The sequence below is a fragment of the Xyrauchen texanus genome, chromosome 46, assembly GCF_025860055.1.
Source record: "Xyrauchen texanus isolate HMW12.3.18 chromosome 46, RBS_HiC_50CHRs, whole genome shotgun sequence".
In the NCBI taxonomy this organism is placed as follows: domain Eukaryota; kingdom Metazoa; phylum Chordata; class Actinopteri; order Cypriniformes; family Catostomidae; genus Xyrauchen; species Xyrauchen texanus.
The window spans coordinates 9,014,791-9,039,146 of NC_068321.1; the positions used below are offsets into that span (position 1 = coordinate 9,014,791).

General features: G+C 41.5%; 1 protein-coding gene across 2 annotated transcripts in view; it reads left to right on the forward strand.

Annotated features, from left to right (window-relative positions):
• Positions 1-24,356, forward strand: part of LOC127637945 (tight junction protein ZO-1-like) — a 192,262-nt gene that overhangs the window by 26,816 nt on the left and 141,090 nt on the right. The window contains exon 1 of one of the 2 annotated variants that reach the window (XM_052119213.1): positions 4,413-4,865. The exons of the other annotated variant lie outside the window; for it this stretch is intronic. Coding sequence (XP_051975173.1) covers positions 4,768-4,865 — 98 coding nt within the window. The 5' untranslated portion in view covers positions 4,413-4,767. Of the gene's footprint in view, positions 1-4,412; positions 4,866-24,356 lie in introns of those variants that run through there. 2 annotated transcript variants of the gene reach the window in all.

Genomic DNA, 24,356 nt, shown 5'->3' on the forward strand with positions numbered 1-24,356 from the left:
TGACGTAGCACTGCCTAGGAAGCTGGTCTGAAACCAGTTTCCAGGGCTACCTTCGTACACAAACGATGTCTGTTAAGTCATTGACTGTCAATGACTGATACAATACAAGCACCCAAAAATGTTTCGCTCAAATTTATTTTTTGACATAGGCCTAAATGGTAAAACATTTGTTTTACTATGGTAATATTGTAGTAGTGGTTATTTGTGTGGTAACTATGGTTTAACTAAATGCCATGGTTAAACTATAGTTACTGTAGTTAAACAATTTTTGTAAGGGTAAACAAAACAGAAGACTAATCATTTTCTCTTTAGGCTCATAAATGTAAAAAAAAATATTACTTAAATTATGACTAAACATAATATTTTAAATTACACACTTTATCCAAAGAAATAGCAAAAAAATTAATTGTGTTGTGTTTTTCTAAGTTTAAACTATGTTTAATGTTTATGACGCGATGCAACTAAAGTGAGTTGCTACAAAAGCGTCCGAATGTTTACATTGATTTACATTAAAATGTATTGTCAGTTCTCATTTCATTTTTACATTTGCTTCCTTAATGCTATATTATTATTCTTGGAGCTCTGCAACCTTAGTTCAAATATGTTTTATAATAAAAGTTTAAAAGCTTCAAATTAAGCATAAATTCCAGCCCAAGTATCATGATGAAAGACATTGTCATATGCCAATGTGCACCCAACACCTCTTTTATAATTTTCAGTTACTCAAAAGCACAAAGCTGAAACAAATTAAGCTACATTTCTTTGCCGATATCTGTTTATACTTTGTCTTCATTTGTATGTCATTGTTTTAATGGAATGCAATTTTCTGAACGTCATGGACAAAAAAAATTTAATTATCCTTTGATTATTGGAAATGAAGTACTGGAGCACGAGTCAGTGGGCTGACACCGCCAGTGATGACGTCACAGCCATAATTACATTCTAGAACTCTCTCTGATTCAGCTACATCATTCTTCTTTATGCAGACCCATGTATAAATCACAATCTTCCTATCACGTTACATTTGAAAAATATATTTGCATAAGACCTGTGATCTAATATCCTTGGATAGAAGGAAAACTGTCTTGATAGTCTAAGCATCAACACAGCCATGTTGCGTCCAAGAATAAAACCTAGTTAACTGAAAATGGGAATCACAGCAAATTAGCTCTGCACCAAGTGCCCATTTTTAGGCTTTCTGAAGAGTAAATTATTCCCTAAATAGAATCTGCCCAAATTAAAAGGCCTATGTTGAAATCTGATGAAGCAGGCTACTTTTTTTCTGGTTAATTTGTAGCCTTGGCTCTATGAGAGGGTGATGCATATTGAAGTGAAATGACTACTCTCTAGATATTACATGAACCTGCATTTCTCATAGATTCCTCTACATTTGCCTGTTAATTTGAGAAATGCTTTCATTGACTCTATGTTAAGTTTTTTTTTCTCATGAATGAGATGTCAACATGTTATGTCAATACTAGTGTACCAGAATTTACATAGTCTGATACACTCTGCAGGGAATGTACAATATCACTGACTACTGTGATCCAGACACCTAAATCACCCTTTAACTTGTTGAAAGTGCCCTTGACTAAACCGTGCATCTGGATATATGCCGTGTTATAATGCTCTTTTCCAACATGTGATCATTATTAGCTGAATTGCTGCTGATATGATTGGGACGAGGAGGAGGGCGGGACTACAAATGCCCGGCCCCAATCAGGCCTGTCCGCGAGGGGAGGAGGGGCTCACTGCTGGCCACCTGGAGCCACTTCTGGGGGCGGAGGGGCTCGCTACCGGCTGCCAGAACACGGAGGGGTGTTCCATCCCCCAAGGGGGTGGACGACAGCCATTCCTCTCCGGGTGGACAGCAGCGAGCCCTCCAATGTTAATTGCGGCAGACAATTTTTGTGAATGAGGAGCATTGTGAATGACAATGATTTAAATTAATTGCTTCTCATCTGTGACCATACAAATGTTTAATACAACAAGTGTACAGTGCATATCTACAATATCACTTACAATTAGATTAATAAACTATATTACTTGGTGGAAGATATATATATATATATATTGTCACTATATATTAGGGGGTTGCATAGACTAGTCGGCTAGACTAAAACTAATGTAATCGACACTGTAAGCCTGAAGTCAACTAGTCGCTTTGCACGTGATTTACAAAATTCGTCTGTAGGAAATAAAGCTGGTGGAATACACTAAAATATGTTCAGACATTTGTTAACTTTTAGCTATGTTACAGCTTAACCTATGACTACCTTTTGTTGCACATTTCTAATAAAAAGGTACTTATGAGGAGATAACAAAAGGGTTGTTATGTTTCAAATTCAACTCTACTAATGTGCTCGACTAGATGACTATTGAAAATCAGAAGTCGTGCAACCCCTATTACATACAGAATTGTGTTATATTGTGTTGTCCTTAATCACATTATTATTGCTGCCGTTTTATAAAAGCAGTAAGCCACAGATAGAGGATTATATGGTTACTATGGTAAGGGGGCTTTACGCACTTCATTTTGTGCTTTGAAACATCCCTTCACTGTAGAAAAATGACCGTAATGCATGGCACCTCGTGCCTTATAAAACCCTACACAGTTCTGACCATTATGAGACACATTTAATTTCAATTATATTGGGGGAAACTATAGATTTATGATGGTCTATTCTTCAAGCACCTTGGCACATTTTTTTGAAGGTCATAAAATAGATATTTTAGGGCACACTTTCAGCTAATAATGACTTAAATTCTTTACAATAAAAATTTTGATCTGCTCCTCTTCTGTTAAAAAACAAAACAAAATTCCACTGTATGGAAAAAAGCAGCCAGGACATTCTGTATTATATCACCATTAGCTTTCCACAAAGGGGTAATATGGGGGGGTACTTTTGGTGCATTCAAGTCACGATGGAATAATCAAATTCATGAGTTGAGCACCTGAGCGGCCACACAAAGTTGTGTTTAACATTGGGAAACTTTCTTGGAGGATGCAAATTTGTGGAAATAATTCAGATTTACTGACTGTACAGCCTAGTTTGTATACATTTTTGTAGTGTTAATTAAGAAAAGAGAATTAATAAAGTTAATTAAGTTTGCCAGAAAATAAGACTTTAGCTGGTTTATGAGGTGACTGGTGTGCAGAAATAGACTGGTAATCTGGCATACCGGGCATTTTCCCGGTGGGCCAACAAACTTTGGGGCCGATCAGGGGCAGACTGGCCATCGGCAGAACCAAGCGGGCCGAAGCTAAAATGAGCCGTCGCGTTATGTAGAATGTACAACAAAACGGTGCCGCAATATGCAGAAAAGGACAGTGCACCCCCCACCCCCTCACAACAACTTTTGGGCCTGTTGCTAAGTAAAACAGTCCAGCCCTGCTGGCTGAGGCAGGTAAGTGGGCACTAACATTGTAGGATTAGTATGGATCTTGTCAGTGGCACCTGCAGTTGTATGGCCATGCACTGTGCATACCATGAGCGCTCCAATTGACCAAATTCAAACCAATTGAGAAATATTTACTCTCAGAATATCAATTTTCACCAATCATGAAATGTGTCCCTTATTTGTGTTGGCTGTTTAAAAGAACTAGCAATGCCCAATTTGCAAATGAATAATTCTTTTGAGTCGGTTCTTTTCAGTGAATTGGCAAAATGCACTGAATCGATTCGTGATTCAATACAATTCGTTCAGTGCTCTCTCACTGAATCATTTGGAGCGGTTTCTCACATGGTAAAACAGCATCGGGATATTTACGAATACAGAGAACAAACAGCGCTGAATACAGTGGAAATGTACCAACAATCAACTGAAACAAATGTCTGTCTTTTTGAGAGGTAACTTTGAGAAACTTCAGCTAGTGCTGTGTCACGTGAACAAGGGGCTGTTCAAACGGAACGTGCGTCCGCTCACACTGTTTTCAATTGTTTTCCATATAAACTTTCGCTAGATGGATGTCTTTTGACAACAGCATCACCTTTCATGTTTAATTGCTGCATTTTTAGACGCTGTGTCAAGTTAAAAAGTCAACTGATAAAAATGCGTTCTGCTCTATTCGCTCAGATTAAATCCTGCAGGCGCCCCTGGATTTTGTTTTGTTTTTTTATGAACTACTCCTGTCCTGTATTTCATACAGAAATGTGTTTTTACATAGAAAACAGTTTACAAAAAAAAAAAAAAACTCTAACCAATTGTACTGTACACACCCCAAACAAACTACACTGACAGTTATAGTAAAAGCTAGAAGTGATATAACCCCTCTTTCTCCAACCTAACCACACACACAAACACGCACTCTCGTCTCCTACCTCACGCGCACGGACGCGTGAACACAGAGAGAGAGAGAGAGAGAGAGAGAGAGAGAGAGAGAGAGAGAGAGAGAGAGAGAGAGAGAGAGAGAGAGAGAGAGAGAGTTGTAGCCAGAAGTGGCAGAACGCGTGAGTGGCGGTAAATAGAATGCCCATCTCGTGACTAATAACGAATGGATTGGCGCGCTTTCTGTTCTTAGTACGACACGCGCAGACTGTCTTTGGTGTCATGGGTGGCAGCGGCGTCCTCCCTCCTCGGGAGTTTTTTCCCTCACAGCGTTGCTACGTCTTCTGGAAATGGCGCTGTGATGTTCAACAAGGAAGACGCAGTTGAAGCCGATGCCAGGGATTCGACGGAGAAGGCAGAGAGTTTACATTATTAGTTGTACTACCTGCGCTTGTTGGTGCGGATTTTTGTGTTTTAAAAAAAGCGCTGAACAGTACCATGGTGAATTACCAGAAATACATAACTGTAATGCAGCTGGCTCTAGGGGTGACAGCCTACAACAGAGATCGTAGCCTGCCTCCGAGAAAACATATGTGGTGAGTATAATTGTATGTGTAAAAAGGGTGTTTATTGATGCAGGTTGCTGGGAAGCTATAATAACGATGTACTTTTCCTATCTGAATGTTGAAATCTCATTGGTGGACTGAAGGCAGCACACACCATGCTGTAATCGTACGGGAAAAGGTGCAAGCAAAGTTTGAAATGAGGCTGAATGTGTGCATTATGCTGTCAAAAACCTGCTTCTGTGTAGTGAACATTGTTTTTTGCTTTTCATTCACTTGTGTGCCATTTCATTCATAAATCACTCTACTACAAACCCAAGCATGAGCCAAATCATTGTGTATGTTTACTGTGTGTACTTTCAATTAAATAAAAAGTTATGTCATGAATGTGTGTTTCTTTGCATTGATTTGTTTGTAAAGGTGTGCATTTCATACACCGACCTGTCAATGTCGTTTTGTGAATTGTTTTTCTTTAAATAAGCCTTTAATTGTGAGCGTGTTTTTCTCCACATTTGCTACTACATTGTGTTGTGTTTCTATTACACTGTTGAATTCCCCATTCATTTCCATTCGGTCACTTGTGTGCCTATTCCAATACCTTTTTGTGTGTGCTGATTGCGTCTGTAATTACTATAGGATTACACTTTTAGTTGAATAGAGGACACAAGCATCAATTAACTTGCAGTGGCAGCTATAGATGGAGATCTGACATAATCTCGCCTTTCATGTGTGAGCTAAGTGAATGTATTATTGTGAATGTCACCTTTACACGCTTAATGGGTCAATAAGGTTTTCAACATGTATAAACAACCAATGTATTGTGACACTTGCGTCCCGTCCATAGCTTTTCAATAAGATCAAAGACTCAGGCCTTCTTGGTTATTGATTTAAGATTTGTAAGAACCTTTTTAATTAACCTAAACTCTTTTACAATGAACAGATTCTAGCTTTGGACCACTGTTTTTTTTTTTCTTGTATCAGATCACAGAGCTAGATATAATCATAATGTATCATAGTCATCTCATTATGACCATATTTCACAATATGATCTCCTTTTGACAGGGTTCCCATGGTTAAAAAAAAAAAAAATGTCCAGGCCTGGAAGTTAGTGAAATTAGTTAAATCTAAAAAGCAATGGAAATTTCGATAGTGAACTTGTATTCTAATTACGAAAAATGTTATCTGCTAAATATTGCTCTAGAGGTAAACTTGTTTACAAGTCCTAGTAATGTTCAATTAATGGGCAAAATTGACAGTAGAAGCAAAATAAGAACTTTTTCATTGTTAAAATACTTTCTTTTATCCCAGCTTAAGATGCAGAGAAGACTATAAGTAAGCCATTCATAGATTGATTTTCTCAAAAACTGTAAACACTATGTCTGTGGTGCTATAAAAATTCCTGTGTTTGTTTTGAGCGAACTGCTTAGACCCACCCCAACAACATTATTCAATAAATGGTGTGAGTTGGGGTGGGACTATGTGACTGTTTAAACAAAAACAGAGGTGGGACATATTTGGAAAGCTATTTTGAAAACATTGTTTATTTTTGCAGTTCCATTTGGTGCTGCTGGTGAAGCAGAATTGACATACTTCAGCTTTTAACAAAAAATAATCTGTTTACCATCATTTTAAAGCACTGCTCCCAGTTGCTGAAGGTGGAAGTGTTGAACATATGGGCACCTGTGATGCCAAAAGTGAGTTATATTTTTAGTTGTAAATGACGTAACACAACTGCTACAGGAATGCATATTGCACTAACCCTCAATTTAACGATCAGTGAAAATTTAATTTTAGAGTGAAAATGCAACCTCTGAATCATACTCACCATTGATTATGTGAACACAATTACTTCCTAGTGTCTGTGCGACAGCAGTAGTGCCAGATGGAAAGGCTATAACATTTGAATTGATGCTAAACTGTTTGATGGGGGAAGTTGCATGTCAGTAATTCAGCAGAATGGGGTCGATTTCAGGGTACATGATCATTCAAAAGCATCTTGTCAATGTCCTGTGATCATGTTGCTTGAGTCAGTTCTTTCCAAAGAATTGGTCAAAATGGTTCACAAATCTGAATGATTAATTGGTGGAACAGTCTGAATCAGTTTTGAATCTCTCTCTCTCTCTCTCTCTCTCTTAATCTCTCACTCTTCTACTGTGTGTGTATGCCATGTTTGTTGCCTGAATTACCCAGAATTATTACAAGTGGACTGGGCCATTGCCATTTACTCCTGGTAATACAGTATGCATCTCTTTTGACCACTTGAGTTGAGATTTCTAGTGGAGAGTCTTGGTTTTCATGACTGCATACATCAATCATTATCAGTGTATTATGTCATGATAATAAAGTGCAAAAAATTATAAAACAAAAAGAAAGTGTATCGTTTCTGCCAATTATACTTGCATTTAATCTAAGCACAAACATGCTTAACATGTGTGTTCTTCTCTCCTGTGTGATGCTGATATCAGGCACACTGAAAAAATGTTTGTGAACGTGTGCATACGTGCTTTTTTTTTTTTTTTAAAGAAAAATTAGACTGGGTGGTTATTTCTTTTAAAGCCACATGTAATCAGCACAGTTTAAAATTTTTGTTTTAGTGCAGCGGTTGCTTGACAGGTAGAACTTCCTCCCTAGAACTCCTTGGTTACACCACACCACACTTGGGGAGTCAAAAAGCTTTTATATATCCTATGTCAATATACTATTATAATGGATGCTACTCTCCTGTATGTATCCATAGTACATACAAAATAAAAACAAGTATGACGGATACAAATAGACCATGATGAAAACTTTACAACTCAGTCTGTCATAGCTTTCATGTAACACATATAGCATAAATTATTTTTATTACATCGCATAATGTTTCGATCAGAGACCTTCGACGAGTACTTTACAAAGATCTCTGTCTGAAATGTAGAGTGATTTAATAAAGATTAAAATTACTGGAAGGGTCATGGAAATTCATTGGTCAAAAGTGCATGAACCCTGGCTCCTACTCATTATTCTATATCTTAATTATTTTGTAGGATTCAAACAATCCAGAAATTGCCTAGAAGGTATTTGGAGTTGTTAAGGAGGCTATGGTGACTAGACTCACATAAAATAACTTGCTTATGGTTGAGAATTGTTGAAGTATCAATGGGAATTACTTGAGGTCAGGTTACATGCCCCCCCATATTCCATCAGTGGCTTGTGCATTAGGGTTAGGGTTAGCACCATGATGATACAATTCGACCCTTTACTTCATTTGTGCTAGAGGGGGAAAAATGGGATAAAAAGCCCAAAGCCCACCCCAGTACCACCCTAGATTTGGCCCTGAATCCTATATGGCTAGCAGCCTCTTACCTGCATTACAGCGTATTCTCTAGGCTCAGCAGGTCGATAGGCCACACATGGGACAAATTTTACCATAGCAAATTTACTCCGGTGCTGCTCTAAGGTTAATGGGGCAGCAAGGTTCTCTGGCTGCCACTGTAATTACATGCCAAAGAATCAAACCAGGAAAGATCAAGGACAAACTAATGAACAGAAAATCGTAAGTAAGCAGACACGGTACAACAAATGTTAAGCCAATATTGTTGTGATGGCAATTGTCTTTGTAAGAAATGGTAAAAAGGTGTCAAATGTTGTCCTTAAAGTTATTTTGTAAGTAAACTATGCAAATGGTCTTGCTTCAATGATTCAACAACCATAGGCATTTTGTTCCTCTTGGGGTCAGTAAAGGCAGCTAATTTGAATGTAGCTTGCTGGGTGGTTCATTTGTAACTAATGAGGAACAAGTTACTAGTATTTTCATCTTGTTTTCTTTGTCACTGAAAGTATCACAATCTTTTCATAGCACCCCTGCTTACTCCTATTGATTGTGTAACATTTTGCCCTTATATAGAGGATGACCTGTTTTGCTTGATTTCAGCATTACGTCAAATGCTTAAACGAGAACTCAAGCCATAGCATTCCATATTCAGGTGTTCCACGTGTGCCACTGCTACAACACCAGAACGTGACAGAAATCAACCAAACGAGCAAATGTAATTTACCATCAAGCTAGTATGCTTAAAATGACAAGCTCCAAATAACTGTAAAACTTGCCAAATCCACATAAATCCAAAAGGATGATAAAGGAACTAAACCCTGAGAGACATCCATGCGATGCAATGTTTGGATGCAGGTACTCAGCTTGTTTGACTTACTGTTAATTATTCATGGGTTTTGGAGCATGACATCGTTGCTGTTTACAGGAATTTTCTCACCTCACAGCTGTAGTGGGATTTGCATCCCATGTAAACAATTCTGGCATCACAGAAAGTTACATCACATATAATTATATATATAATTCCTCTGTTATGCTTCTTAAGGTATGATTCATTTTAATATTTGAGGGGGAGACGTGATCTAGACAGGTTTCGTGAGATTCCCCTAAAAAAGAAAAATAATTGCTTCACACAAATAACATCTCCAAAATATTTTAGCAACAGTAATTGGTTTATGGGAAAATGTAACATGGATATCACAGTTTGCATACTTAATATAAAGGAGCCTTCATACTATGAGACTCAAATGTACATTTCTCTGATCAGAGAATGCTTACGAATTTCTGGTCTTTGAGAGTTCCTACATTCGATTTGTTCCTAGGTGAGCCTCCCTGCCTGGGGTTTAAACTGTCCAATTTAACCCAGAAGACATCAGGATCTATCCAGGAAAAGAGGTAAAAGGACATATGTAAAGCAGATGAGTTCTCATGAAGTGATTGAAGATTGCTTGACAGGGCATTATGGATGATAGTCGACAGGCAACATACTTCAGTTTTTGCTTTGTTATATCAAAAGATGTGTGAATATCAAGTAACTTCATCAGTCAGATAACGTAAGCAAGAATTGACTCTGTGGGACGTGACTAATAAACCATATCTCATTTGTTTGATCAAAAGAAATCATGCCTCTATAATCATAAAGACACCAGTTCTGACAGGGCTAATTTTTGGCAACACTTAGTGTTAATAATTGGTTTATATTTAAATAAATATTTCACCTGAAAAATTGTATTATTTTATTATTTCCTCAACATTGTCTTTTTAAACCTTTATGTTGCTATTTTCCATGGAACACACAAGGAGAATTTTATGAATGGGTATTGATACAGATTTCCCAAATCAATTTCGATTCACAAGCTCTCAATTTAATTCGATCCGATATCGATTCATATGGGTACATTTCTGTTACAATGTCCATTTTACTTACATATAAAATAAATTCTCTCTCAGCTAATGCACTTAATTATAAAGGAACCTTCTTGGCAACCCTTCTAGGTATTATTTGAAAATATACTACTAATTACTAATGATATTTTATCATTAGTTTTTCATCAAATTGATCACATTTTAATTTTGGAAATGTTTTTAAATTCAGTCTTGACATATATTATGTTTCAAATATGTTTTTGTTATATTTTTATTTTTTACTTACATAACTTGTAATATTAACAAGTATTTACACTGATATGTAGAACACGCGCTTAATCGGTACTGTCTCTTTAAGACTACCGGCATCAGCCTGTAAGTGCATATAATGAGAGAAGACGTAAGTGGTTTCTTTAGTGCATCCATTTGTGATCAGAACTAAATGTTTCTTTTTATGTTGTTCTTAATCAACAACTGTAAAGACATTATTAAATGACAAATGGATCTGTGGATCTCATCTTTGGACACACAGAATGATTTAAACCAAACTTTTACTCTCAACATGCAGTGAAAGGACCGCTGTGCTAATAATTTCTTCTCTACTATTATTATCAATCACTGGAAATCTGAACATTTACTAGCCAGTGGCTTATCATAGACATTTTTAGTCGCATAGCATGAGATTTGGTTGCAAATAATGGTGATTTACTTGCATTAAAGTATTTTTACCAAGCCCTAATTGTGATCATGGCTCTCAAGCTCTAAAAAAGGACAAAAACAAAAAAAACACTGTAAATTTAGTCCATGACTTGTGCTCTATATTCCAAGTCATATAAAGTCATACAATAGTTCCTTAGTGTAATAAACAGACTGAAATATATTCATTATTCACTAATAATCTTCACGTCCAAATCTAAACACACGATAACCAAATACATTGGCACACCATCTTTGATTCTGCATGTAAAGAATCCAAAAAATGGCATCACATTCGGGTACTACACACACAAGAACCAATTGCATTGTGCCATTTTTTCATTTGGATGCACACATGATCTAAACGCAAGCTTTGGTGGTGAGAAACATTATCAGAACTTTCGTTCTGCTACAGCATATGTGTTTCAAATAATAAGAGTGTGAGTAAATAATGACAGAATTTTCATTTTTGCACAAACTATTCCATCTTAGGAAATTTCCTTTCTTAACCCTGGGCATTGACTGTCATGAGTGGAAATAGAGAGGTTCTGAGAATGATGTCTGATTTGAGTCCTGGAAGTATAGCAGATGTTCCTCTTCCCCTGCAGTCATAACAAACTAGAAATTAGCTTTAACCTGGCGTAATGAAAGTAGCAGCAGTTGCCCACCCTGAGGCGTCTTTACATGTGCGTTTTAGCATATATTCACTTATAAAAACGTGAGCTGAGAGTGCTTTGACTGACAGAAGCCACAGAGTTCAGAGAACACAGCTTGATCACGTTTTATGCTTATCTCTGGGTTCCCCAGCGCAATTCCTCACTCCTCATCATAGACGAGTACTCATTGAGACACTCAGTAAGTACCACTCTTCCATCAAAGCAAATAAATGTCTGTGCTTTCCACTTTCATTTCCATCCAGAATTATTATTTACTTCATTAGTGGGTAACGGTTGTAAACCAACAGCCTGCTAATAGAATCCCTCCTCTTGTAGAAATGTTCGTGTTCAGTCAACACACATGACTGAGCTTGTTCCTGGGTCCGTCTGTGATGCCCTTGGCCCATTTAGGGCTGGCCAAAGAGAAAATCATATTAATGTTTGTGATAATGGAAGCAAAGATAATGTTGATGGCAGTCAGGGATGAAAGCTTTGTGGTCAGCATTCTCTCAAAGAAAGAAAATATTTATGCTGCTTGCTCAGTTCACAGATAAAATGAGCAAATTCTACACACTTGGATAATTTTGTCGTAACTTCATACTAGAGCATGCAATCCAATTTTACTTGATCCAGTTTTTTGTTGCCGTTAATGTTGCGTTGCTGAAACAAGGAATTTCTAGTTCCCAGCATGCTTTGATTGCGACTGAATAGGCAGAGTAAATGTTGAAATTGTGTTAATTTATGAGTTTTTGAGCAAGATGAGAAACATTTCAAACTTAGCATTCTGTTATGTTGGGATTTAGAAGAGTTTTGTTATGTTGGAGTTTTATGACTTCCCTAATAGCACACATACATCACCCAGACGTCTATTTGATGTGTGTTTACATCTGGAAGATGTATTTTTTTAGGTTATTTGCTCAATATGATGTTTAAAAAGTATTCTGAAAACATCTTTGAGAAGTTTATTTTAAGTTTATTATAATGTAAATAGGCTCTTTTTAAGATGTTTATCAGATGTTAATTAGAATGTGATGCTTTCCAGATGAAACACGCAGACATGTCGGAGATGTACCTGTGCTATCTAGGTTACATTGTTGTGAAGAGTGGAGCTTTTGTAAATGTTGAGGATGGGTATTCAAAAATTATGTTATACTGTATGTTGCATTACTCAAAGGTCACTGGTACATATACACACACACACACACACACAAAACACACTTACACAAAAAAAACAAAAACAACTTGAGTCAGTGCATGTTGGTTAATTGGTTATAGCTGGTAGGCCAGTCTGTTGGCTGATTTTAAAGGGTTTGGGGCTATTTTCAGCTGATCAAGCTGCCATTGAAGCCAACTCAGATAGCATACGTACATCTCAGAGATGTCTGTTTTAGATTTTTCAACTTGAATGTATCACAATCTAATTAACATCTGCTAAACATTTTAAAAAGATCAGATTTATAAAACCTTCTAAATCATAAACGTCTAAAAGACATCTAATGAAGGTCCAACTGAAAGAGACAAAAAAGTCTTCCAAATATAAACCCACACATCAAATAGACATCTGGGTGATGTACATGTGCTATAAGGAAAATCAGCTGAACACCAGTTTAGCTAGCTGCCTTTATGAAAATCGAGAGTTCATGGCCAAAAGTTGTTGGGGGGTAATTGTTGATGGGTTTCTGAGCGGGGGGATCGCCAAAGTCAAAGGGCCCCTGGTGAACTGGCCCTATTGGCCTGGTCGGTAGTCCATCTTGATCAGCGGTCTGGACCCCTGCTTGGTTCCATCCAGACCATGTGACATCTTGACATTTGCTGCCCCATCTTACCGTTTCTATACTTCAAGTGATCAGTGCGACAAAATAATGGGCGCAGATAGCACTGATCTTTCAGCGCTGTATCCTCAAAAACCTTTCATTTTCAGAACACACTTAATTTAGCTTTATTATTCAGCATGATTCAAGCCTTTCACAAACAGATTCATTTTGTGAAAATTAATCAAAGATCATCTCTCACATAAATGGCAAAGAAAAACAACCAAGAATTCTACTAGTAGCATAGTGGAGTTCTCATGAGAATGTTCCATTATTTGATTTGATAATCCTTGGCCAGTTTTTAAGAGACTATTTTGACTTTGATGTGTTTTTTTCTCTTCTTCTTCATTTACAAAGTACTATTACTGCCTACTTGGAAATTTACAATTAGGCCTACTATTTAAAAAGAAAATTGCATTCCTTATGTCATTTCATAGCAATACTGACTACAAACACCATTTAAGTCATTGTCCAGACCTTTGCTGGGAAGGAAATCTAGAGAATGGACCTCTTGAAATTTTAATTGAACACCCCCAGAGGTGTAGTCAAGACCAGACCCTCCAAGACCCAGACCAAGACTAGACCCCTTGAGACCAAGACAAGATCATGACTAGACCCTCCAAGACCCAGACCATGACTAGACCCCTTGAGACCAAAACAAGTCCAAGACTAGACTCTTCAAGACCCAGACCAAGACTAGACCCCTTGAGACCAAAACAAGACCAAGACTAGACTCTTCAAGACCCAGACCAAGACTAGACCCCTTGAGACCAAAACAAGACCAAGACTAGACTCTTCAAGGCCTAGATATTAGCCCATCTTTGCAACTTTGCCCATGGATCGTTATTTCCCAGAAAGAGAGGAATTTTCTCTAAAGCACTTAAAACCAGTGAGCGCACATGGGCCTTTATTGATTGTTGTGGGATTCATTCATCTTTTTGCGTATGTAGCGAAGAGAACTGACATGCTACTTTGTACAGCTGAATTTACTGTATCTCCTGAATTCTGTTGTTCTGTGGAGACAGTGTTTGAGTTTCCAACATCAGGAAGATTTTCAGCTTCTTTGATGATGGCAATGATTATTTTGTTTTTCAAGGACAATTTCACATTCTCAGACCCAGGGTGATCTTATGCTAACCACACAAATGCATAGTTTGGATCAAGCGCAGAGGACATTGGGTAGATCTTATTGCCAAATGACTTTTTCTTTTCAGATTCAGTACATGTTTCACTTTGAGGGCACAAGTCCAAGAGCTGAAATAAGCCATTGAATTTGTGGCATAAAGAATCAAATAGCATATTAACAACTGCTACATGATGTCTTGTACGGGCTGATGTTCCAGGAGACTTTGTTTTAGACAAGTGCATGTACAGTGCCACCACAGACGGTACAATCACACTGATTGTGGCATATGTATTGCCCTGACATACCTCTGTTGCTTCAGCAAGGCTCTAGGATATCCATCAGTGCTGTTATCTCAGAATGTTCTTTTGCTGTAAAGGTCAAGTGAGACAAGTCTCAATCATGAAACATGAATGAAAGCTTTGTTGGATCAAGTTTACTCACAGCAGAGAGCAGTCTGTGAACACTGCTCCACCTTGTGACATTAGTGTTTGGTATCGACCTGTTCTGTCCAAACACGCTTTCAAAAACCTCCTTAAACTGGCAACTTTGGTGCAGCAAGCTTGAGAGTTTTGAAAATGTTGCTATTGTTGTTGTGAAGCCACCCAGTTTCTCCAGTCCATCTTTAACAACAAGTTATAAAGAATGATCGAAGCATGCCAGCCGGACGAGACTGTTTTGTGTGATCAGATGCTGCAGAGCCTTCCAAGTCACTCCACAACTCCTCATCATCAACTTAAGCACGAAGTTCATCCGTGTCTGGCTGCAGCTCAGTGATTTTAAACTCATTGAAGACAGTAAATGCTTTTTGCATGTTTGATGCATTATCTGTCATGAAGTATGTGACCTTGGAATGCAAATCATTCAGCTGAAGAACCCCATCAATGAACTCTGCAATCTTTGCTCCAGTGTGTCGACCATTCACTTGCTCAAAAGAGAGGAGGCTAGCTTTAGCAGTGAAATCTACAAATGTGTGAGCTGTTACTACCATGAAAGAATGGCACACACGAATGTCTGAATGTCCAGAGTGCATGCAACATGATGAGCCTTAGCTAACAAAGTCTTTATTTCCTGGGTCTTCTTGTAATTAAGATCTGGAATGACTGTTGAAACAATGTGGGTCCGAGAGGTTTTTAGTGTATATAGTTAATAAAGAACATTTAGCATACTAGCATGCCTCATTGCTAGCTTGGCTGGTTTAAGATTTTTTTTTCCCCAGCAGACATATAATTAAAAAAGTGAAAATTAGCATGCTAACATGTGATATTGCTAGCTAAGCAGATGATTTTTTAGCATATATAGTTAATAAAAATAATTTCGATTCAGATTCAACTTTACTGTCATTGTGCAGTGTACGCATACAGAGACAATGAAACTCAGTTAGCTTCTGACCAAAAGTGCAAATAGCAATAAATATCACAAGTTAAATAAAGTATTAACTGTAGAAGTAAAGTCCCGGATTTTGCACAGCAGTAGTAATTATAAACAGTAACAGTTAGCTTTACAAAACCCTAACCCTGTGTTTGTGCATTGTAAATATGGATGAGGCTGTGTGAAGAATGTGTTGGGGGTAAGTTAACACATTAGCTCAGAGTTCAGAAGGGCAACAGTAGAGGGAAGGAAGCTTTTCCTAAGCCGACTTGTGCTACAGTACAGGCTCCTGTAGCGTCTCGCTGAAGGAAGGAGGTTAAACAGTCCATGATTGGGATGAGATGGGTCCTTGAGGATGCCTCATACCCTCCACAGGCATTATTTATTGTAGATTTCTGTAATTGTTGGGAGCTGGGAAACGATGATATTGTGAGCAGTTTTCACCACTCGCTGGAGAGCCTTTTAGTCAGCTGCTGAGCAGTTGCCGTGCCACACTGAGATGCATTTTGTCAGATTGCTCTCAGTGGTACAACGATAAAAGTTGTACCAGTATCTGTGAAGACAGGCGAGCCTTCCTCAGTCTCCTCAGGAAAACAAGGCGCTGTTGTGCCTTCTTGACCGCGGCAGTGGAGTTAAAGCTCCAGTTCAGATCATCGGAGATATGAACTCCTAAGAACTTAAAGCTAGTCCACCTCCTTTCCATTTATGTGAATAGTGGTGTGTGCATGACTCTTCTTGGTCATGTGCCAGACCTTGTGCCTGTAGGCCATTTCATCATCATTGCTGATAAGACCCACTGCATTAGTATACTAGTATGTGATATTGCTAGCTTGGCTGGTTTAAGATGGAGGGGGTTTTTTTCCCAGTAGGGTGCACTGCAAAAAATGATTTTCTAGACAAGTGTTTTTGTCTTGTTTTCCTGTCAAATTATCTAAACTTTTAAAACATGATTTATTTACTTGTCGAGCAAAATGGGATAAATCTGACAAAATTTAGTGAACTTTAGACTCAAAACAAGGAAAAAAAAATGCCAATGGGGTAAGCAAAATAACGACTCTGTTACTAACGTAACCTCGGTTCCCTGAGAGGAGGGAACGAGTATTGCGTAAGTAGCTTACGCTATGGGAAAACTCAGTTTCTCGAGAAATATTGAAGTCTTTATGTAAAACGCATTGCAGCTGCACAGCAGACAGTAATGAGCGAGGCAGCTCGGTCATTGGCTGTGCTGCGGCAACTTGCTCGAACCAATGACGGGCGACTCTGAACGCAGCGACCAATGAGCTGCCGCTACCAGCGCTCAGAGCCCGCCAAGATTAGCGTGGCTAAGGCTATATATTAGGCGCCCGTCATGAGAGTTCTTTAGGTCCAATCGACTGAAGCGAACTGACCAAGCACAAGCACGGCAGCTTACGCAATACACGTTCCCTCCTCTCAGGGAACCGAGGTTACGTTAGTAACCGAGTCGTTCCTCTCGAGAGGTCTCTCCTATTGCGTAAGTAGCTTACGCTATGGGAACACCATGCAAAACGCCGTGCGTGCTGACTTCGCTCTATAAAGCCAGAGGCGGATGCCTGAGCCTTAAAGCAAAGTGATTATCCAACAAGCCGGCCAACGGCGAGCTATATAATGGGAAAATACAGACGCCTTTGCCCCAAGGAGGTCCATGGTGGGGCGCTCATTGTAAAAACACAAGCACATAACTTATGTACTGATTTTTCTATGTATTGATATGCATAAAAATCCTCTAAGTCAGTCAGAGACGGACCTATAAGGGAGGAGATAATGCTCAGCATATACATACTCCAGTCCATTCTACAGTCAGGCTAATAGAATGTTGGAATGCAATGAGGGGACCTGTAGGTTATAAAACCTGATAAATGTCGAGGCGAGGCCCAGCCTGCCGCCGCACAAATATCTTCAATGGGTATCCCACTCGACCACGCCCACGAGGAGGCCATGCTCCTCGTAGAGTGAGCTCTGACGCCTAAGGGGCATTGAAGGCCCTTGGCTTCATAAGCCAGCGCTATAGCATCCACTATCCAGCGCGATATTCTTTGCTTTGAAACTGCGAGACCTTTAGTGCGGCCGCCAAAGCATACGAATAATTGTTCCGTCTGTCTGAACGGGGCAGAACGTTCCAAATATACTCTGAGCGCCCTGACCGGGCAGAGTAAATTAGCGTCGCTTTCGTCCGCTGGGGACGATAGCGCTGCCAGAGATATCACCTGTACTCTGAAGGGTGTGGAGAGCACTTTAGGAATATACCCGTGCTTTGGCCTAAGGACAACTCTGCAGTCGTTAGGTCCAAATTCCAGGGGAAGCAGCGCTTGATGACAGCGCGTGCAGGTCGCCCACTCTCTTGACTGAGGCGAGCGCCAGCAAGAGCGCAGTTTTGAGCGAGAGCTGTTTAAGGTGCACGGTTCGGAGAGGTTCGAAAGGGGCACTCTTGAGTGCGTCCAGGACCGTGGCCAGGTCCCAGATCGGCACCGAGGGGGGGCGAGGGGGGTTCATCCTCCTAGCGCCTCTTAGGAAACGAATGATTAGGTCGTTTTTCCCTAATGAATGTCCTTTATCAGGATTGTGTGACACTGCTATGGCAGCCACATAGACTTTGAGCATGGAGGGTGTGCGGCCCGCCTCCAGCAGCTCTTGCAAAAAGGCGAGTACACTTGGTATCTCGCACGATTTGGGGTTCAAGCTCTTGGTATCACACCAGTCACTGAACACTTTCCACTTTTGGGCATATAAGCGTCTCGTAGAGGGCGCTCGCGCCTCCGTGATGGTTCTCAAAACTCCACTGGGGAGGTTCTCGGGAACCCATTGAAGGGCCATGCATGGAGGGCCCACAGATCGGGGCGGGGATGAAGAATCATCCCGTTGGCCTGCCTGAGGAGGTCTAGCCTCAGCGGAATCGGCCATGGGGCAGATTGCATCATCTGCATCAGTTCTGGAAACCACGTCTGGTTTTTCCAGAGAGGGGCTACCAGGAGCACTGCACATTTCACTTCCCTGATCCGACTGATGACCTGAGGTAGCATCGCGATCAGGGGAAAAGCATACAAGGGGTGGCTCGGCCAGACTTGGGCGAGCGCGTCTGTGCTCTTTGAGAAGAAAAGGGGGCAGTGCGCATTTTCCCTGGAGGCGAAGAGGTCGACCTCCGCCTTGCCAAAGGTTTGCCATAACCACTGAACCGTCAGGGGGTGGAGAGACCATTCTCCTGGGAGAACCTTGTCTCTGGACAGCATGTCCGCTCCCTGGTTCAGGACGCCTGGCACATGCACTGCTCTCAGCGAGCGCAAGTGGTGCTGTGACCATGAGATAAGCTCCCTGGCCATAGAGTGCAGGGAGCTCGACCTGAGTCCACCCTGGCGATTTATATACGATACTACCGTCATGTCCGTTCGGACAGGACGTGTTCGTTTTTCAGGTACGGAAGCAGGGCTCTGAGAGCCAAGGCGACCGCTTTCATTTCCAGACAGTTTATATGTAGGCGCTTTTCCGGGTTTGACCAAAAGCCGGAGACAGGCCTGCCCTCGTAAAGGGCCCCCCATCCTATTTTGGAGGCATCTGTCGTGATCATTTTTCTCCGTGTGTTCACGCCCAGACTCACGCCGGTTCGATACCAGTCGACGGCTTTCCAGGGCGTCAGGTCTTTTATACAGCCGTGATTTGCTCTGATTAAAAAGTGGCCCGAGCACCACGCGTGAGTGGGGACACGGCTCTTGAGCCAGCGTTGGAGAGGACGCATGTGCAACAATCCTAGCTGGAGTACAGCTGATGCCGAGGCCATGAGACCGAGCATCCTTTGAAATCGTTTGACGGGGGCGCGCGCGCCCGGTCTGAATGATGTTGCAAGGCGTCGAATAGAGAGTGCGCGCTCTGCACTGAGTCTAGCACTATTCCCAGAAAAGAGATATTCTGGCTGGGGGATAGCACGCTCTTTGCAAAATTGATTCTCAGACCCAGGCAGTCTAGATGGCTGATAATCCAAGATCTGTGCGTCGTTAACTGACTCTCTGATTGTGCTATGATTAGCCAATCGTCGAGGTAATTCAGTATTCGCACTCCCCGCTGTCTCAGGGGGGAAAGTGCTGCGTCCCTACATTTCGTGAATGTACGGGGGGCCAATGATAGGCCGAATGGTAGTACTGTGTACTGGTATGACTGTCCCTCGAAAGCGAATCTCAGAAAAAGGCCTGTGATGAGGTGCTATCGGAATGTGAAAGTAAGCGTCTTTCAAATCCACTGATAGAAACCAATCCCCGGGGCGAACTTGCGCGAGGATATGTTTGGTCGTTAACATTCTGAATGAGCGAATCATTAAAGCTTTGTTCAGATGTCTGAGATCTAGGATGGGGCGGAGGCCACCGTCCTTTTTCGGGACGAGAAAATAGCGGCTGTAAAAACCTCCCTCGCTCATAGAGGGAGGAACAGTTTCTATAGCGCCCGTCTCTATTAGTTTGAGCACCTCGGTGCGTAGAACATGTGACACATCTCTCCTCACTTTCGTCTCGACCACCGCTGAAAAGCGGGGTGGTCTGCAAGCGAATTGAAGCGAGTAACCGTGTTTTATTATGTTCAAAACCCATTTCGGCATGTCAGGGATTTTTCCCAGGCTTTTGCTCGCACAGATATGGGCTGAATGCTGGCTGGGGGCGTGTCGCAGTGACGTATGGGCCCCACCGGCAAATTGCCTTGTGCTAACACTGAGCTTACAGCTGTCAGAGGCGCGGGCGCGAGCTGAGCAGCCTTGTTGAGTGCCGAGTGCAGGTGTGCATGTGAGATTACTGGCACACGCGCTATCTCCGAAATGCTCGCAGCATGAGCTGGAGAAATGTTTGAAACTGTATGGACAGTGTTTTTGGGTGGGGGTGCATACATCGTAATAGGCACGCGCGCCACTGTCATAAAGCTTCCCGCTCTTAGCGGGGAGTTTCTTGGCTCGCGCGTCGCATCCGTGATGCTTGCGGCATGAGACAGAGAAATGTTTGAAACTGTATCGACAGTGTTTACAGGTGGGGGTGCATACATTGTAATAGGCACGCGCGCCACTTTCATAAAGCTTCCCGCTCTTAGCGGGGAGTTTCTTGGCTTGCGCGTCGCATCTGTGATGCTTGCGGCATGAGACAGAGAACTGTTTGAAACTGTATGGGCAGTGCTTATGGGTGGGGGTGCATATACCGTAGTAGGCACGCGCGCCACTTTCATAAAGCCTCCCGCTCGCGGTGGGGGTTTTTTGGCTATGCATACAGTGTTTGTGTGTAGGGGTGCATGCAGGACAGCAGGCACGCGCACTACCTTTATAGTATTTCCCGCTTTTACTGGGGAAGTGTTTATAACTGTGGGAACAGTGCTTGCGTGTAGTGGTGCATACATTACAATAGGCACACAATCTACATATATGGTGCGTCCAGCTGGAGCTGGGGAAGTATTCGGCACTGTTTGGACAGTATTGATACGTGGGAATGCGCACTTTAGTGTGGACACGTGACCCCTTAGTGACACAGGCAGAAAATGACTCTTTTTGTGATTTCTGTGTGTTGCCGTTAAAACAGCGTTTGATTGCAGGTGAGCGAGTTCTGTGACTGGCCCATTGACTGCTGTACAGACATTTCCAGCCGCCTGTAAGGGGACTGGGTAATGTTTCACACGTTTTAGAGAGAGTGGTCCGGCTTTTGCGAGACACGCACTCTCTCTTTTTCTTCCTATTGCTAGGAAGACTTACGAGGCTCCGGGTTCAGCATGATCTTGGGCCGAGGACCCCGTTGCTCAGGCGGCTTCCTTCGGTTAGCAGAATGCAAGCGGCGTCGAGCGTCCGTTTCAGGTCTGCACTTTGGCTGGGAGACGGGAGGCGCCGCCCTGGCTCGCTGCTGCTGCAGAGGCGGTCTCTGGCGGCTCTGAGACGAGCTGGAGCGCTTGGGCAGGAAGTGACGCATAGCCTGCGAATCCTTCCGAGCTTCAGTGAAGCGTTCAGCAAACTGTTTTACCGCCGGTCCGAACAGGCCGCTTGGAGCGATAGGTGCGTCAAAAATGGCGCCTTATCCGCGTCCTTCATCTCTGTTAGCGTCAGCCACAGATGGCGCTCAAGGACAGTCAGGTTAGCCATGGCCTGGCCGATGGATTGGGCGGTGGCCTTTGTGGCTCGCAGGGCTACGTCAGTGGCGCTGCGCAGGTCCTTGAAAGCCTCAGGTTCAGGTCCCGACTCGTCCATGGTGCGGAGAAGTTTGGCCTGATAAACTTGTAGAACAGCCATGGAATGAAGCGCTGACGCAGCTTGGCCGGCGGCGGCGTATGCGCGGCCGGTGAGAGCTGAGGTAGATCGGCAGGGCTTCGAGGGATGAGAAGCTTTGGCTTTCCATCCAGCGGTGGAGGCGCGGCGAGGCCCAGGGAGTCACATTCGGGGCATCCGCCCTGAATGAGAGCAGCTTCTGTGTGGTCAGGTCCCAGGCAGCGAGTGCAGATAACGTGACGGTCCCCGTCAGGAAGAAGGCCTCTGCACGAGGCGCAGGTTAAAGGCATTTGGAACAATGCCTCGAAAATTGCTCTTTTACTTAAATCAAAAGCGTCGCAGAGGCGAACACTTGTAAATTAAAAAAGGATATCAGTGATGCGCGCCGGATGGCGTAGCAGAAGGCTTCGAAGGCGGCCGGCGTCCTCTTAGCAGTCCTGTTGTAGGCTTGTCAACGGCGGGCGAAAAGACTCCAACAATCCGGAGGATCCAGCGAAGAGAAGGTCTTCGCTGAAGGAGATTAAATCTAAAGAACTCTCTGACGGGGCGCCTAATATATAGCCTTAGCCACGCTAATCTTGGCGGGCTCTGGCGCGTGAGCGCAGCGCTCATTGGTTGCGCGTTCAGAGTCGCCCGTCATTGGTTCGAGCAAGTTGCCGCAGCAAAGCCAATGACCGAGCTGCCTCGCTCATTGCTGTCTGCTGTGCAGCTGCAATGCGTTTTACGTAAAGACTTCAATATTTCTCGAGAAACTGAGTTTTCCCTTAAGCTACTTACGCAATAGGAGAGACCTCTCGAGAGGGAAACTTGTTTTCTCTTTAAATTAAGTTTATTTTGCTTACCCCATTGGCAGATTTGTTTTTCAAAAATCATTTTTTGCAGTGTGTACATTAAAGTACATATAGATAAAAAAGTGAAAATTAGCATGCTAGCATGCGAGATTGCTAGCTAGGCTGGTAAGAAGTTTTTTTTAGCAGGGTTACCTATAGCTAACATGCACTTTTGCCAGCTTGTATTTAAAGGTGAACTCAGTAAGTTTTTGTTTTTGTTACACTGACGCCTAGCGCCGTGGATGTAGTATCATTCAAACGCAATAGTTTTCAGTTACAGAGGGCAATGTATAAATTTACTTTTCATAGTCAAGCATGACAAATTTAATCCATGAGTGAAAGTTTCCAACAACAGTGTGGTAACTGAGATTTAAGTAGTATTTTAGTGTATAGAAAGCCCATTTCAAAGGTTTTAAACTATGGCTGTCTAGTTAACGCATTAATAAAGCGTGATTAATTATACAATAAATAAAGATTTACACATTTAATCACATGCTTGTAGTACCACCTGTATACTCCAGAGGGCAGTAAGTGAAATTTAAGCTGTGTGAGCAACACACAGTTTATACAGTGAAGAAAACAACACAGATATGAGTTACTAATGGTTCAAATGCGAACTAAGGGATCTCAATATGTGTTTAAAGATTGAGTATCAACATTAATCAGCGCACTTGTCGTCCGCGCCCGAGATTTACATCTGAAGTGACCTCGCAGATGGTCGCGGGGCATCTTCGAGTCGGCCTGGTGTGCATCCCTGGTTCAAAACCTAGGTAGAAGGTCAAACGCACACACAAAACACTGACGAACGACAGTTCTTCTCTGGGCACAAGACAGCTAGAGCACACATTATCAGGCCATTTAAACCAAAACAGAGAGATAAAATATTCACTCCTGCAGAGGAGAGGGTTGAAATAACATACATTTCTTCCCTAAAGAAATAATAATAGAAAATCACACTTCTACTATTCAGGTAGTATTGCATAGGACTTTAAACCATATACTTAATCATAGAAAAGTAACGATCAAACACAGAATACATCTGGAACACGTTTAACGCATTCCCCCTGACCCCCTCCCCTGAGAGGCTGGAGAGCGTCACAAATAAGCTTATCCCCCAAAAGACCTTCAGCCGACGTGCAGGACAGAGAGACTCTGGAATGTTCCTAAAAGAGACTAATTAACATTCAACACACATATGATTCAAAGTATATTTCAATTATGCATAAGAAAATAGAATTGATTATGTGATCATGCATATAGTTAATTCATCACTTTATTAAAGAGGTTAAGCAACAGAATACAGATAGATATTGATATAAAAGGATATATATATATATATATATATATATATATATATATATATATATATATATATATATATATATATATATATATATATATATTTATTGATATATCTGAAGAGCCAAGGGATTTTGACCCTCACCCTTCATGAGCATCTGTGGACCTCATCAAAAGTGAACTCCTGGTGAAAGTGAACTAAAGCTACACCTGCCAGGAGTTCTACAGTCATAATGAATGAGAAGGCCCTACTCGAAGCAGCCAGATCAGACAAAAAAAATCAATTCAAGATGCACTAAATCTGGTAAGATCGCATTTAATCTTTCTAGTCTT